Source organism: Rhinoraja longicauda, chromosome 12 (assembly GCF_053455715.1).
Source record: "Rhinoraja longicauda isolate Sanriku21f chromosome 12, sRhiLon1.1, whole genome shotgun sequence".
Lineage (NCBI taxonomy): Eukaryota > Metazoa > Chordata > Chondrichthyes > Rajiformes > Arhynchobatidae > Rhinoraja > Rhinoraja longicauda.
The window spans coordinates 4,505,439-4,521,282 of record NC_135964.1 but is presented as its reverse complement, the minus strand read 5'-3'; the positions used below and the strand labels follow the sequence as shown (position 1 = coordinate 4,521,282).

The window sequence follows — 15,844 nt, the reverse complement described above, 5'->3', positions numbered from 1 at the left end:
TCAAGGATAGTCCGAGGGACATCAGAGGTGGATAGTCGTTCAGTGCTGCTCTCTGGTTGTGGTAGGATGATTCAGTTGCCTGATAACAGCTGGGAAGAAACTGTCCCTGAACCCGATGGTTTGCGATTTCACACTTCTTTACCTTTTGCTTGATGGGAGAGGGGAGAAGAGGGAGTGACCCAGGGTGCGACTCGCCCTTGATTATGCTGCTGGCCTTGCCGAGGCAGCGTGAGGTGTAAATGGAGTCAATAGAAGGGAGGTTGGTGTGTGTGATGGTCTGGGCTGTGTTCACTTTTCACTGCAATCTCTTAAGGTCTTGGATGGAGCTGTTCCCAAACCAAGTTGTGGTGCATCCTGATAAAATGCTTTCTGTGGTGCATCTGTAGAAATATGTTACTGGAAATATGTTACTGGCCTTTCATCAGTAAGGGCCAAAATCTATCTGTATCACAGTGGGTCAAGAGTATCACAGTGGGGTCAAGAGTATCACAGTGGGGTCAAGAGTATCACAGCGGGGTCAAGAGTATCACAGTGGGTCAAGAACGCAAATGGCCATTATTTTTTTGTAGGTCCATTAAGGATAAACAATAGATGCCAGTTGTGTCAATGATATCTCAATCTGAGAAAGAATAAAATCAAATCATAGAACCTCGGCCCCATATTATTTTATATGCTGGTACTCAAGTAATAGCAAGATGACAAATCAGGTTTTTATTTAATTCCCTTTTAAATGTCTCTGAATTTATCCCGCTATCCTTTCAATTGGTGCATTACAGATCACAATAAGAGTATCTTCCTGTTCACCCATTCCTCCTGAGATGCTGCCTGACCTTCTGAGTTACTCCGGCATTTTGTGATGCCTTCGATTAGAACCAGCATCTGCAGTTATTTTCCTACACAACTGGTTCCCCCATGAAATGCCTTAAACATGATTTATGCGGTCCATAGTCCATTCTATGCTTTAATCCTTAACCAAAAGTAAAAAAGTAACTGAAATTCGATCTCCACACAAGTGTGTACATATTGTTATTGGAACATGATTATAATACTTTATTCTTCCCTCTGATATAGCTTTGCGAAAAGGACAAGCTGCTGCAAGAGAAGGGCCAATTAAAAGTATCTATGGGTGAGACCTGGGGTAATTTATCGGGACTTTGTAAGCAGATATGCAAAGAAGCAGCATTGACCCCTGAACAAATTCACACACTAGCCAAGTACTCCTCCCCAGAATGCCCTCTTTCAGTACTGAACACTCAACGCAACATTGGCTCCATCGCCCGCACAAATCTGATGTTTGGGCATCCAGGATACTCCAGAGGGTCAAAGAGTCAGAAAGGCACTGGTGTGCAAGACTCCAGTCAACAGCTTCCAGAAAAAACAATGGATATCCCCAGCAGCCCACGAAAAGGGGCTACAGCAGATCCAGCCAAGGCTGAACAGGGCTGCCAGACTGTAATGATTGATTTCTGTCAGGAAATGATAGACAAGTGCACCACAGATGAGTAATCCTGCTGTATTTCATTCTTCACTCGGACTCTTTGTCGAGTTTGAAATTCATTTGCAGGAATCACTAAGCATAGTTGACACAGGAGAGCAATGCAAATCATTTTTAATCTTTTTATGCATGCAATCTACATTGTCTGAAAACTGAGATGTGTTTTATAGTGTTCCATTTGAATTTATACATGTTATTACATGTGAAATTTGTGCGAGGTTTAAAACTACTTGGTGGCAGTTTAATCGGTGTAATGTAAAAAATGGTGGATATGACTTTTTAAACTCTGCTTCACAAACTGTGAACAAGGAGAAAGATACATATCAGAGCAATCTTATCAATTTCACTTACCATCTCGGTAACTTAAACATGTCACTAAATTTGAAGCACCCTTCATCGGGCAATGGGGTGCTTACATCTGTTATCTGCATGTTTACATGATGTGATACCACTTCACTCTTAAATCTTTAAAATATGTATTTTCACTTTTTTTGTTGAAGTGCCATTTCCTCCCTGGGATATTGTAGAAATCCATGAACAGTGGAATTTTACATTGATGAGATTTTATAACCAAACACTAATTTGTGTCCTAAGCTTCTTGAGCATATATTAGCAGACTTTCCCCAAGCACAATTAAAGGGTTTATTTTGCCAAATCACTATTTTCATTTGATATTCATTAACTTAGATGAATATTTATTTTAAAGAGCCAACACCAGAGGTAGAATGGCTGCTTTCCACGATCAGAGATGGTGCTTTTCTTAAGCTGTCCCATCTCTGGACCATTGACCCACTAAGTTAGTTTATCTTAAGCAAAGCAGGATCCTGTGCCATCTATTGTCAGCATTCTTTTGTGGACAAAGTAGCATTAATACAATTGATATTTAATATCCAATTATCAAACACTGGATTTGTTTTAAAAATCAGCAAATTGGGAACTTTATACATTGCAACTAACTTAAATCCTTCCTCAATCTTTTGCTTCAATACATTAAGTAAACCGTGGAATACTTTGTTTTTGGGACTCTAACAAAAATCACCGTCTCTGCCGGCATGATTTTCAATGTTTGGAGCAGAAGGGGACATATTCTGGACATATTTGGACATATTTTCAGTCAGCTTCTTGTCTTCATGAGCTGGAAACGTTGAGATTATGGAAGGGGTTAGCTTCTTCCTGATGCTTTCTCTTGACTCCATCTGAACCCGTTTTCAAGAGTAGTTGAGTATTTAAATGTAGATTTATCATTGTAGTCCATGAATGTTTAATGTAAGATGGTCTTCCTTTTCATGCCAGCATTTATTTCCACTCCAGCTTTTTTTTTTGTGGTGGAAAGGAATGCTTGGATGTCTTTTTGTGTGTACTATTTCCCTTACTACAAATACTTCCAAAAAGTTAAAATGTCACAGCATTATTACACGTCCACATTTGGGGAGATTTTATGGGTTTGATAAACGTGGAAGTCCTTCGTCATATAGAACCTATTTATAAAATACATTAACCACTAAGAGCAGTAGTACGGTAGAACAAAAATTAATAAGTGGCTTAAGTTCATTAAAATAGAATGCCTTCATTAATATTACTTGAAAGTGAATCATTAAATGTTGTTATAGTTGGTTTAATTTTGCTGCTCCTAAACCTAGGATCTAAAAATAATTGATAAAATGTATATCATTGTTTTACTATATGTTAAAGTTAAGTGTAAAGCTAACTGCTTTCTGTGCACAGCAGGCCTTCAGGAAGTTTCCCTGTGTTTTGATTGTGTTGAACAGAAATAGAAGCCATTTATTTCAGCCAACATTCTTGACTACCTCAATATTGAAGGAATACATCAAAAGTCTATTAGTCTACCCGAGTGTCTGTCAGTACTTTTAATTCGGACAATCAAGATTCAAGTTGCATACTTATTAAACATCAATGATCGCAAATCACTACCATTGGACAAAAGAGCTGTAAACTGGGGAGCAGTATTATTTTATTTCAGAGGACCACTGAGCTCATCATTATTGGCAGGAATTTCCCAACATATTCACTTTAAAACTACAGAGCAAAATTAATTTTGTCCTGGAGGAAACTGCTTATTTTTACAAATTTAAGCATCTAAAGGGCGGCACGGTGGCCCAGCGGTAGAGTTGCTGCCTTACAGCGAATGCAGCGCCGGAGACTCAGGTTCCATCCCGATTACGGGTGCTGTCTGTACGGAGTTTGTACGTTCTCCCCGTGACCTGCGTGGGTTTTCTTCGAGATATTCGGTTTCCTCCCACACTCCAAAGACGTACAGGTTTGTAGGTTAATTGGCTGGGCAAATGTTTAAAAAAATTGTCCCTAGTGGGTGTAGGATAGTGTTAATGTGCGGGGATCGCTGGGCGGCGCGGACTCGGTGGGCCGAAGGGCCTGTTTCCGCGCTGTATCTCTAAATCTAAAACAAAAATCTAAATCTAATGCAAGGTTTGTTTCTGGGACTTGATTCACTAATTATGGGCAAACACGAAGGCATCTAATACAATTTTGAGATTATCCTCTGGAGTCATTTTTAAAAAAAAGTGTGAAAATTTGATATTTTCATCACTTCGAGATATGGAAATAGAAACAATTTGATCCATTTAAAAATGGTTTCTATTTGACAGTAGTCCAGTAGAGGGTGTCTGAGACCAATCATGAATCAAAGATGATACTTTTAAAAATTCAGTGCTTGTATTAAAGGCAAAATAAATGTACATATTAAATTGCTACGATTCCAGCTTCCTCCCAAGGCTAATGTCTTCTAATTCATTTTGAACTTCTGCCCCCCTTTGCAAAAACAAGGGGGGAGGGGGCAAGATTAATTCTAATCGTATGATAATGAAAACAAAGAATTCTTATATATATATTTATATATATATATCAGCTCAGGTAAAACAATTAACTTTCCCTTCAAGAATGTTCTGAACAGTTGGTCTTTTCCGATGGATTTTCTATACAATTCTAATCCTTTCAGTAACCTGTTCTATAAAAATGGACTGATGTTATAAAATTTGAAGGTTTATTGATCTGGTAATACCCATGTGTTATGCACATTGAACAGAAAAAATTAACAGAATTATGTGACGCCAAATGTATATTGTACATATTTTTAAAAATAGTGTTTATGTTCACTGCAGTGGTGTAGTTTTATACTACACATCTCATGCTTATATAATGGATTATAGCAAAAGCTGCCTCAAAGCAATAGACATGCTAATGTTTGGTCGGCTGAGCCTTCAAATGCAATATCTCAACTTGTATGTTCGTAAGGAACAAGCACATTGGAATAGTCCAGGAAAATCTAATTCACTGCAGGGATATGGGCTGCATGATTGAAATAGAGTGTTCAACTTTCAACCTCACTAAATATGCAGTTTGTTTGATTTATCGGCTCAAACATTTCACGAGCAAATGTTTTTTTCGGAATCTATGTTTTCTGTAAGATATTTAAATCAGTGCTGAATTTCTCCACAATTTTGAGAATTCACCGTTTCTATTAATAAGGTAGTTTATGCATTTCTAACATACAATTTTATAAAGAATTACTTGGATTCATTTGGAACTGTATACTGGAAACTACTTTTTAAAATTTGTAAACATGGTAATGTGATTAATACTCCTTTGAAGCACTAATGGAACATTAGCGCAGTGATTGTTTTGTAATATCTGTGTGGTCCAATTATTCATATTCAGATTCTCTGTTTTTGATTGACTTCTTGAATTAACCTCGAATATTTCACTGTTACTCTTGTGAATGTTTTTTGGCATTGTACAGTTACATTGTTGTCTACTGGGTATTCACTGCCATTCTTTTTTTGTACAAATTTTAAGGAAATATCAGCAATTGTTTTGTATGTTCTAGCTTGACTGAATATACTTTGAATTTTTAACAGATTTTGCAAAAAAGTGTAAATATTAAAATATGTGGAACAGTTAGTTGTTCATCATGCTTCCAGTATTTGTGAATCTGAACGCCACAGACTATTTCAAGGCATAGCCATACAGCACGGAAACAGGCCCTTTGGCCCGACTTGCCCATGCTGACAAAGATACCCTATCTGAGCTTGTCCAACCTGCCTCCGTTTGGCCCTTATCCCCCTGAACCTTATCTATCCAGGTACCTGTCCAAATGTCTTTTAAATGTTGTTATAGTACCTGCCTCAACTACCTCCTCTGGCAGCTCGTTCCATACACCCATCACCTTTTGACAAAGTTGCCCCTTGGGCTCCTCTTGAATCATCCCCACTCACCTTATTTGAGTTACAAATGCTTCGGTACCAAATGTTGATGAACATAGAGGGGAGTACTGTTTCGTTGCCGACGTTTTGATCTATGACTCAAATGCATTAAATAAGATTTGATTTGATTGAGATGGGAAGAGAAGGGAATAAATTTCCAAGAATCAGAAATCCAAGGCATATTGTTTAATGTGTCACAATTATTGATACCTGTTCTAGTTTCTTTAGAATGCTGCAAAACCTTTTTTTTTGTCACTGGATGGACTCGTACCTTATCCTGTCCAAAAGATAAGCAATTCTTCATTTTGAATCTGCAACAAACAACATGCACTGATATTTCATCCAGAGTTCTTTATGTACATGTGCAGCTCAACTGTGACAAATGGTGGAATATTGGATTGTAACAGAATAGTTGCAAGTGAGTCTCATCTAGACGTCAACCAATAAAAGTGTAGCTAACAGCCAGTGGGCAGGCACATTGCAAATAATCAACCTCCCCTAATAGGCCAGTGGAGATGGGGCAAGGGAAATAGTATTCCTAAAATGCTGTACCTCTACTCAGGTTACCTTGCAAACTCTATGAATAAGTAAATTACATTAAATGCTAGAAATCTAAAATAAGTCAGGCCTCTGAGGAGGAAGACAACTAGTTAAGTGACATTTCAGAATTAACATTTCAAGTTGAAGACCAATCTTCAGAACGGATGAAATGTTTGACGAGCAGCAATTCAGTGGAAAAGGTGCAAGTGGGCAGACAGATGCATATTCTGCGTTAACTTGTTCAGAAAGTGTGATTCACTTATAAAGCAGCAAATATTGCACCAAGAATCATATGACAGTGCAAGGTCTAAGCCTGGCCTAGTTTTTGTGATACACTGTAAATAAAGAACAAATCGGAAAACAAATGTGTCTACATAGTGCAGTTGGAAATAGAAATAGGGAAGAGGTAGCCACATATTTCTTGCTCTCAATGCTCCTTTGTGCATTAATTTCTGCATCAATACCTCATTGAGTGATCTGGTATCCGGACAGATGATTGGCATGAATTTGTGCTACTGATCTCCTGGATACTTACTGTCAAAGCGTACCACAAACCCTTAGGACTTGCACGTCCAAGTCCAAGTTACTTTTTAATCATCTAACAAGTCTTATCAAATAAACATCTGGGCACTGAAAATTTTATTTTTTATGTGCTGAGTCTCAATTGTATAGATTTTAATTATTGAAGTGTTTTTAAAGCAATTTTCTTTTCATTCACTTTTATTTTTATCTCTTATTTGAATTTTTTTACCTTGTTTTATTTTCTGTACATGAAATTGGTATATTAAATATTCTTCTACTTTCAAGTTTCAACTCTTCATTTCTCTGAGGATTCGTAAGTCTGATTGAGATGTACTGTGTGGTTTGAGAAGTCAGGATAGGTAACCCAGCCCTAAGAGCCTGCCCCATCCTTCATTAAGATTGTGACTTATCTACTGCTATCATTTCCCAGCACCATCCCCATGTCTTTTATTTCACATGATGTCTAGAACCCCATCAATCTCGGCTTTTAAGGAACACTATAACTAGTCTCCACTGCACTGTGGTACAGAATCCCAAAGACATTTCTCCATATTCAGAATCTGTGTCCACTTGTCTTCGGTAGCCAGGTGCAGGATCCTGTCTAATCTGTCGTCTTTGAAGCACTCTATGTTTCAGTGAGAGCTCCCCTTATTTGTCTGTAGAGGCCACTCCCTCTGCAACTCATTAACATTAAGCGAATATGAACCCAGTCACACTAACCTGCCCTCATACGCACCATTGCTATTGAGGGTGTGCAGCGTAGGTTTACTCGGTTAATTCCCGGAATGGCGGGATTGTTGTATGTTGAAAGACTGGAGCGACACTGGAATTTAGAAGGATGAGAGGGGATCTTATCGAAATATATAAGATTATTAAGGGGTTGGACACGTTAGAGGCAGGAAACATGTTCCCAATGTTGGGGGAGTCCAGAACCAGGGGGCCACAGTTTAAGAATAAGGGGTAGGCCATTTAGAACGGAGATGAGGAACAACTTTTTCAGTCAGAGAGTTATAAATCTGTGGAATTCGCTGCCTCGGAAGGCAGTGGAGGCCAATTCTCTGAATGCATTCAAGAGAGAGCTAGATAGAGCTCTTAAGGATAACGGAGTCGGGGGGTATGGGGAGAAGGTAGGAACAGGGTACTGATTGAGAATGATCAGCCATGGTGGTGCTGGCTCGAATGGCCGACTCCTGCACCTATTGTCTATTGTCATCCCTGAAACTAGTCTATTGAATCTTTGCTGCACTCCCTCTTTGGCACCTGCATATGTAAGGATGAAAACTGAACAGTGCTCCAGGTGACATCTCCTAAGGCCTTATACAATTGCAAGACGAGTTCCTTGCTCGTACATTCTAATCCTGTCTGACTAAAGATTAGCATTCCGAATGTTCTCAAAATGGCTGGCATCACCCGCATATTGGCCCTCAGTCACTTGCTTACGAGTACATCTTAGAACCTTTGAATAACAACATTGTCCAGTCTCACCATTTATCAAACACTTCTCTGCAGGAAACACCAAAGTGGATGACCTTAAATTTTGCCCTCGTTATTTTCCATCTGCTGTGTTCTTGCCCACTCACTTGGCTTGTCTATATTGAAGCCACTTTACATCCTCCATTGTCTCTCACAATCCCACTTAGTTTGGTATCATCAGTTGGAAATATAACATTTGGTACCCTCAGCAAAATAATTGCGAATAATGGACCTAGCCACTCTTCCACTCATCCCAACCTCTGAACCCGAGGAAGGTCAGTCTATTACCACTCTGCTTACTATCTGATGACCAATTCTCAATTCATATCAGGATATATTTCCAATTTAATGTTGGTCAATGTGGAAATCCAAATATCTTGGTTCCCTAGTTATCTATTCCATTAGTTGCATGCTTAACTCCAATGGATTGGTCAAGCATGATTTTTCATTCATAAAACCATGCTGACTGCTCAATCTTTTATTTTTGAGGTTTTTGTAGATTCCAATATTTCCATACCACTGATGGCAGATTAACAGCTTGGTAGCTCTCTGTTTTCTCTTTCTTTTGATAGTGGGGTTAGCTTTGCCCCCACCCAAACCATATAAATAATATCAGAATCCATAGACTTTTGGGAGAGGATTAGAAACTATCACCATCTCTAACGCCAACTCTTTAAAAACTGGCATGTAGTTATTAGGTCCTTAACGAGTTTGAAAGTTGATAAATCACAACTTCTCTGCTACTTTTCTTTTAAACTTGTACTTAATTACTTAAGCTCCTCCAGTTGTTTGTCGTGCTCTCCTAGATGCACTGGACTATAAAAGGCAACCTCTGCTGTTGTTCAAGAGCTCTCATGTCTCTGGGAAGCTGTAAGCTTAATGAATAGTGTGCACCATTTGTTTGCTACTTAATGAGGCAATGAAAGGGATGTCCATGTACACTGCCTCCTTTATTTTGGCAGACAGTATTCATTGGTAATGGAATCCAGGACAGAAGTTAGTCTTGCAAATAATAAGTGTCTCGATAAACTGCATTTTTAATTGAGATTTGCATAAAATGGGTAAAATGTCCAATGCTAAATGGTACTGAATCAAAGAACTGCTTATAATTGCGAGTTTCACCCGATGAAACAGCAATTATATAGTTGTAAGAAGGTCTGATAAGTTAACTCAGGTAATCTTTAACCCAACAGAAGAGAAAAGCTCATTAGGAAAAGGCTTATTAACCGAAGTTATTGTAAGCCCTCAGTCCAATTAGATTCTCTTGTATCAAGTTGCGTTTACTGTTGCAATCTTGTAGTGTTGGTTATCGCGGAAATTAGCATGATAAAGATGAAATAAATCGCAAATAACTGGATTTAGAGTTGTAATGCGTCTGAGTCCTAAATGATTGGGTTTTAAGTGTTGGTGTAAATTGCATTTAGTTTCTGTGTTTAGTCAATAAACTACCTGGCCTTTGTGCAACTCCAGTCCAAAGTGAATATGTTTGGGTTGTCGCTGCCTAGCCACTCATTTGTATCGTCACCTCGGGGTGGGGTGGGGTGGGGTGGGGAGGGGTGAGTAATGCCCGACATGCCACATTCCACAAATGCAATATTAAAATGGGGCCTTTTAAGCATCTTACTGAAACAGAGCAAATAGAGATGTAACTGGGATTTGTAAATTTCATGAGCTTTACCTTCGATTCTTAGAACCCCTCTCTTTTAATTGAATGTGTCATTTCTAGTTTATCCCCATCATTTCTGAAGGGGCAATTAAAAAAATGTGCGGATACACAAGAAGCTGGAGTAGTGTAAGAAAATAACTGCAGATACTGGTACAAATCGAAGGTATATATTTCACAAAATGCTGGAGTAACTCAGCTGGTCAGGCAGCATCTCGGGAGAGAAAGAATGGGTGACGTTTCGGGTCGAGACCCTTCTTCAGACTGAAGAAGGGTCTCGACTCGAAACGTCACCCATTCCTACTCCCCTGAGATGCTGCCTGACCTGCTGAGTTACTCCAGCATTTTTTTTAGATTTAGAGGTTTTTTAGATTTAGAGGTACAGCGCAGAAACAGGCCCTTCGGCCCACCGAGTCCGGGCCGCCCAGCGATCCCCGCACACTAACACTATCCTACACACACTAGGGACAATTTTGACCAATTTTTACATTTTACCCAGTCAATTAACCTACAAACCTGTACGTCTTTGGAGTGTGGGAGGAAACCGAAGATCTCGGGGAAAACCCACGCAGGTCACGCGGAGAACATACAAACTCCATACAGACGGCGCCCGTAGTCAGGATCGAACCTGAGTCTCCGGCGCTGCATTCGCTGTAAGGCAGCAACTCTACCGCTGTGCCACCGTGCTGCCGTGTGAAAAAGAAGCTGGAGTAGGCTCAGTGGGTCAGGCAGCAAGGGTGTAAGTTAAGGAGAAAGGACTGGAATGTGAAGCTGGAGGAAGGGTTACATAGGGGAAAGGGTGGGGTGGTGGCAGAAATGAGTGCACAGGGAGGAGAAGGGGAAAGAAAATGAGACTTTTGCCTAAAATTGGGGAATTCCAACGCTCATACCTTTGGGTTGTAAGCTGCCTAAGTGGAATACGAGGTGTTGTTCCTCCAGTTTGCATGAGGCCTCACTCTGCATGGTGGAGGTCCAGCACTGAAAGGTTGGAATGGGAGTTGAAATGACAATAGACAATAGGTGCAGGAGTAGGCCATTCGGCCCTTCGAGCCAGCACCGCCATTCAATGTGATCATGGCTGATCATTCTCAATCAGTACCCCGTTCCTGCCTTCTCCCCATACCCCCTGACTCCGCTATCCTTAAGAGCTCTATCTAGCTCTCTCTTGAATGCATGCAGAGAATTGGCCTCCACTGCCTTCTGAGGCAGAGAATTCCACAGATTCACAACTCTCTGACTGAAAACGTTTTTCCTCATTTCAGTTCTAAATGGCCTACCCCTTATTCTTAAACTGTGGCCCCTGGTTCTAGACTCCCCCAACATTGGGAACATGTATCCTGCCTCTAACGTGTCCAACCCCTTAATAATCTTATACGTTTCGATAAGATCCCCTCTCATCCTTCTAAATTCCAGTGTATACAAGGCTAGTCGCTCCAGTCTTTCAACCTATGACAGTCCCGCGATTCCGGGAATTAACCTAGTAAACCTACGCTGCACACCCTCAATAGCAAGAATATCCTTCCTCAAATTTGGAGACCAAAACTGCACACAATACTCCAGGTGCGGTCTCACTAGGGCCCTATACAACTGCAGAAGGACCTCTTTGCTCCGATACTCAACTCCTCTTGTTATGAAGGCCAACATTCCATTGGCTTTCTTCACTGCCTGCTGTACCTGCATGCTTCCTTTCAGTGACTGATGCACTAGGACCCCCAGATCTCGTTCTACGAAATGGTGAGCAACGGGGTGATCCTGCGGGCTAGGCAGACCGAGCGCAAAGTGGTTACCTAGTCTACGCTTGGCCTTGCTGGTGTAAAGGAAGCCACATCGGGAGCACTGAATGCGGAAGAGGAGGTGCATGTGAACCTCTCCCTCCCCTGGAAGAGCGGCTGCGGTCCCTGGATGGAAGTGAGGGAGGAGGTGTGGGACAGGTATTAAATCTCCTGCATTTGCAGAGGAATGCACCTGGGCAGTGGGCAGTTTGTGAGGGACCGGATGAGTTGAGGGCAGTTGCAAAGGTAGTGGCCTCTACAAAAAGCGGACAGGGATCAGGATGGGAAGATGTGACTGGTGGTGGGATCATGTAGAAGATGGTATTTCTCCATTTTTAAATTGTTTTGAGTATTATGTATGATATACTATGTTCAGTTCACAATTTCTAAGGTAATGCTTGCATAGCACAAGACCTGAATCACGTAGGCATGAGATGACAACAGGTGACATTCCTTTAAGGCAAAAGAATCCCACAGGAAATGTTGACCAGCTATGCGTATCAAGAAGTTTTTAGATGGTATTAAATTGAAGGGAAATAAATATATTGTTGCCAAAAAGAAGCAGGAGGCACGGAGAATGGGATGATATCAAAGTTCAGAAAAGGAGTCTGAGATCATAATTAGGGGAGGAAAGTGTCATGTAAGAATGAGCTAGCAAGAACCACAAAAATAGAGTTTAGAAAGGAAATGATTAGCTATAATTACCGTCTTCTTAATTGATCAAGACCAGAGAAATTACACTAGGAAAATAAGGAAATAGCAGAGAAATTAAACAAATGTTTCATTTGTGAACAGAAGACACAGAAAACCTGGAAATAATGGCATACCTGACCGGTCCAGCAAGAGAAAGGACCAAATAATCTAACATTAGCACGAAGGTAGAATTAATTGGGAGAGATTACGCGGAAAGTAGAGTGGTGTGTTTTGTTATCATTGTGCTGAAACGGAGCAATGTGATCCTTGCAGCAGTGCCACAGGTTTGTAAATGCAGTACTCAACAGATCATATAATAGACAAAAAAAGAAATCAAGTACAATAAATAAAAAACCCAATATGGTCCAAAGCAAAACAAAGCCCGAAGTCCCTCGTGCAGCCAAGAATGTTCGTAGTTCAGAGCTTAGCCGGGGTTTGTAGAGTTCAATTGCCTGATGGTTGTTTGGAAGAAGCTGTTCTTGAACCTGGACATTACAGTTTTTAGACCTTCTATCTGATGGCAGGAGTGAAATGAGAGTGCGACTCAGGTGCTGTGGATCTTTGAAGATGCTGGCTGGCGTTTTGAGACAGTGCCCCCCTATAGCTCCCTTTGATAGTGGGGTGGTCAGTAATCATGATAGACTGGGCAGCGTTTGGCACTTTTTGTAATCTGCATTCCATGGGTAATCAAGTTGTTGAACCAGGCCATCATGCAACCAGACAATATGCTCGCTACCGTACACTTGTGGAAGTTCAAGAAGGTATTTGTCGACATATTGAATCTCCTCAGTCTTTTAAAGAAGCTAAAGTGTTGATGGGCTTTCTTTGTGATTACATCAATATGCTGGGTCCAGGACAGATCGTCGGTGACGTACATGCCCCGAAACTGGACGTTTCTGACTCCTTCCACCACCAACCCATTGATAAGATGGAGAGGGAATTGGGAAGTTGGGGAGGAAATTGCAGAAGTCTGAGAGTTATAAGTTGTCATTAAATACAGTTGAGGTGATGGAAGACTGGGGGTGGCAAATGTGGTGCCTTTATTCAAGAAGGGCTGCAGGGAAAAGGCTGGGAACAGCAGGCCTCTGAGCCTAACATCTGTAGTTGGAAAGTTGCTAGAGAATATCTGAGGGATAGGATCTACATGCATTTAGATGGACAAGAGGTGATTAGGGTTAGTCGGTGTGGTTTTGTACGTAGGACATCGTGCCTCACGGATCTGATTGAGTTTGTTGAAGATGAAATGAAAGAGTTGATGAAGACAGAGCTGTAAATGTATATATGGATTTCAGAAAGGATTTTGACAAAATTCCGCAAGGTGGGCTGCTCTGCAAGGTTAGACCCCATGGGATCCAAGGAAAGATAGCTGAATGGATAGAAAATTGCCTTCATGGATGGAAGCAGAAGATGATGGTGCAAGGTTACTTTTTGGTGTGTAGGCCCCTGATAGGTGTGCCTCAGGGTTCAGTGCTGGACCCCATGCTGTTTGTCATCTACATCAGTAATTTGGATAAGAATATGCATTGCATGATTAACAAGTTTGCAGATGAAACAAGAGTGGGTGGTTTTGTAGATAGTGAAGATGGTAATGAAAAATTGCAGCAGGATCTTGATCAGTTGGCCAGGTGGGCTGAGGAATAGTTGATGGAATTTAATACACAGAAATGTGAGTTATTGCATTTTGGGAATACTAACATGGGCAGGACTTACACAGTGAATGGTAGGGTTCTGGGGAGTGCTGTAGGGCAGAGGGATCGAGGAGTGCAGGTACATAGTTTGTTTAAAAGGCCATGTTGCAGTTATATAAGACATTTGTGAGGCCGCATTTCTTTTTTTACAATAGGTGCAGGAGGAGGCCATTTGGCCCTTCGAGCCCTTCAATGTGATCATGGCTGATCATTCTCAATCAGTACCCCGTTCCGGCCTTCTCCCCATACCCCCTGACTCCGCTATCCTTAAGAGCTCTATCTAGATCTCTCTTGAATGCATTCAGAGAATTGGCCTCCACTGCTTTCTGAGGCAGAGAATTCCACAGATTCACAGCTCTCTGACTGAAAAAGTTTTTCCTCATCTCCATTCTAAATGGCCTACCCCTTATTCTTAAACTGTAGCCCCTTGTTCTGGACTCCCCCAACATTGGGAACATGTTTCCTGCCTCTAACGTGTCCAACCCCTTAATAATCTTATACGTTTCGATAAGATCTCCTCTCATTCTTCTAAATTCCAGTGTATACAAGCCTAGTCGCTCCAGTCTTTCAGCATTTAGAGGGATTGAGTTCAGTTCTGAGCAAAATATTATAGGTACGATGTTGTCATCAACAAAGATGTTAAGGACGTTGCCAGGACTCCAGAGCCCGAGCTTTACAGAGGGATTGAGCAGGTTTATGACTCTATTCCTTGGAGCACAGGAGAATGAGGGGTGCTCTGATAGAGGTGTACAAATCATGAGAGGAATAGATCGGTAAATTGATCAGGTTCAGGGCCTGTGTGCTGCACCTCTTTCTCCTTCTCCCGGCATTTCATTCTTGCCTGATGAAATTTAAGGCCACGGTGGTTCTTGCACAGCTTTCCGCAAATGCATCTATACTCATTATTAAGCTCCACAACCTCCAAATAAGCTCCAAACTACATAGACTTGGGAGGCATTGTTTTTATGATTTTTGTCTTTGCACGATTATTTGTTTGTGTTTATACTTAACTTTTTTGAAGTTTTTGATGGTGTTTGCAGAGTAGATTTACATATTTTATCTATGGTGCTGCTGCAAGTAAGAATGTTACTGTTCTGTTTCGGGGCATATGGCAATAAAACACTCTTGCCTTTTTTGATGAAGGTTCATTGACCTGCATGTGATGTTCTCTATTCCCCTTTGCTCAGATATTCCCTTATCTGCTAAACTCCCCGGTTAATTCATCTCTTCCCACCCAAACTACCCCCTCCCCAGGTACCTTCCCCTGCAACTGCAGAAGATGCAACACCAGTCCCTGTACCTCCTCCCTCGACTGTGTCCAGGGACATCGATGGTCCTTTCAGGTTTAGGCAGAGGTTCACTTGCACCTCCTCCAACCTCATCTACTGTATCCGTTGTTCAAGATGTGGACTCTTATACGTCGGCGAGACCAAACGCAGACTGGGCGATCATTTCGCGGAACACCTTCGCTCACCCCGCCTGAACCTACCTGATCTCCCGGTTGCTGGACACTTTAATTTCCCTTCCCATTCCTACACAGACCTTTCTGTCCTCGGTCTCCTCCATTGTCAGAGTGAGGCTCAACGCAAATTGGAGGAACAGCATCTCATATTTCGCTTGGGCATCTTACAGCCCAGTGGTATGAATATTGATTTCTCTCACTTCAGGTAGCCCCAGCATTCCCTCTCTCTATTCCTCCCCCACCCAAGTCGCACCAGCTTCTCATTTTCACCCTACAAACAGCTAACAATGGCCTGTTT

The 15,844-nt window shown here is 41.2% G+C and overlaps 1 protein-coding gene across 2 annotated transcripts in view; it reads left to right on the top strand.

Annotated features, from left to right (window-relative positions):
- Window positions 1-6,896, top strand: part of LOC144598663 (transcription regulator protein BACH1-like) — a 65,850-nt gene extending 58,954 nt beyond the window's left edge. For both annotated transcript variants that reach the window (XM_078408892.1, XM_078408893.1), the window contains exon 5: window positions 1,072-6,896. In XM_078408892.1, the coding sequence (XP_078265018.1) occupies window positions 1,072-1,506 (435 nt within the window). In that variant the 3' untranslated portion in view covers window positions 1,507-6,896. The remainder of the gene's footprint in view (window positions 1-1,071) is intronic.
- Window positions 6,897-15,844: the final 8,948 nt, after the last annotated feature.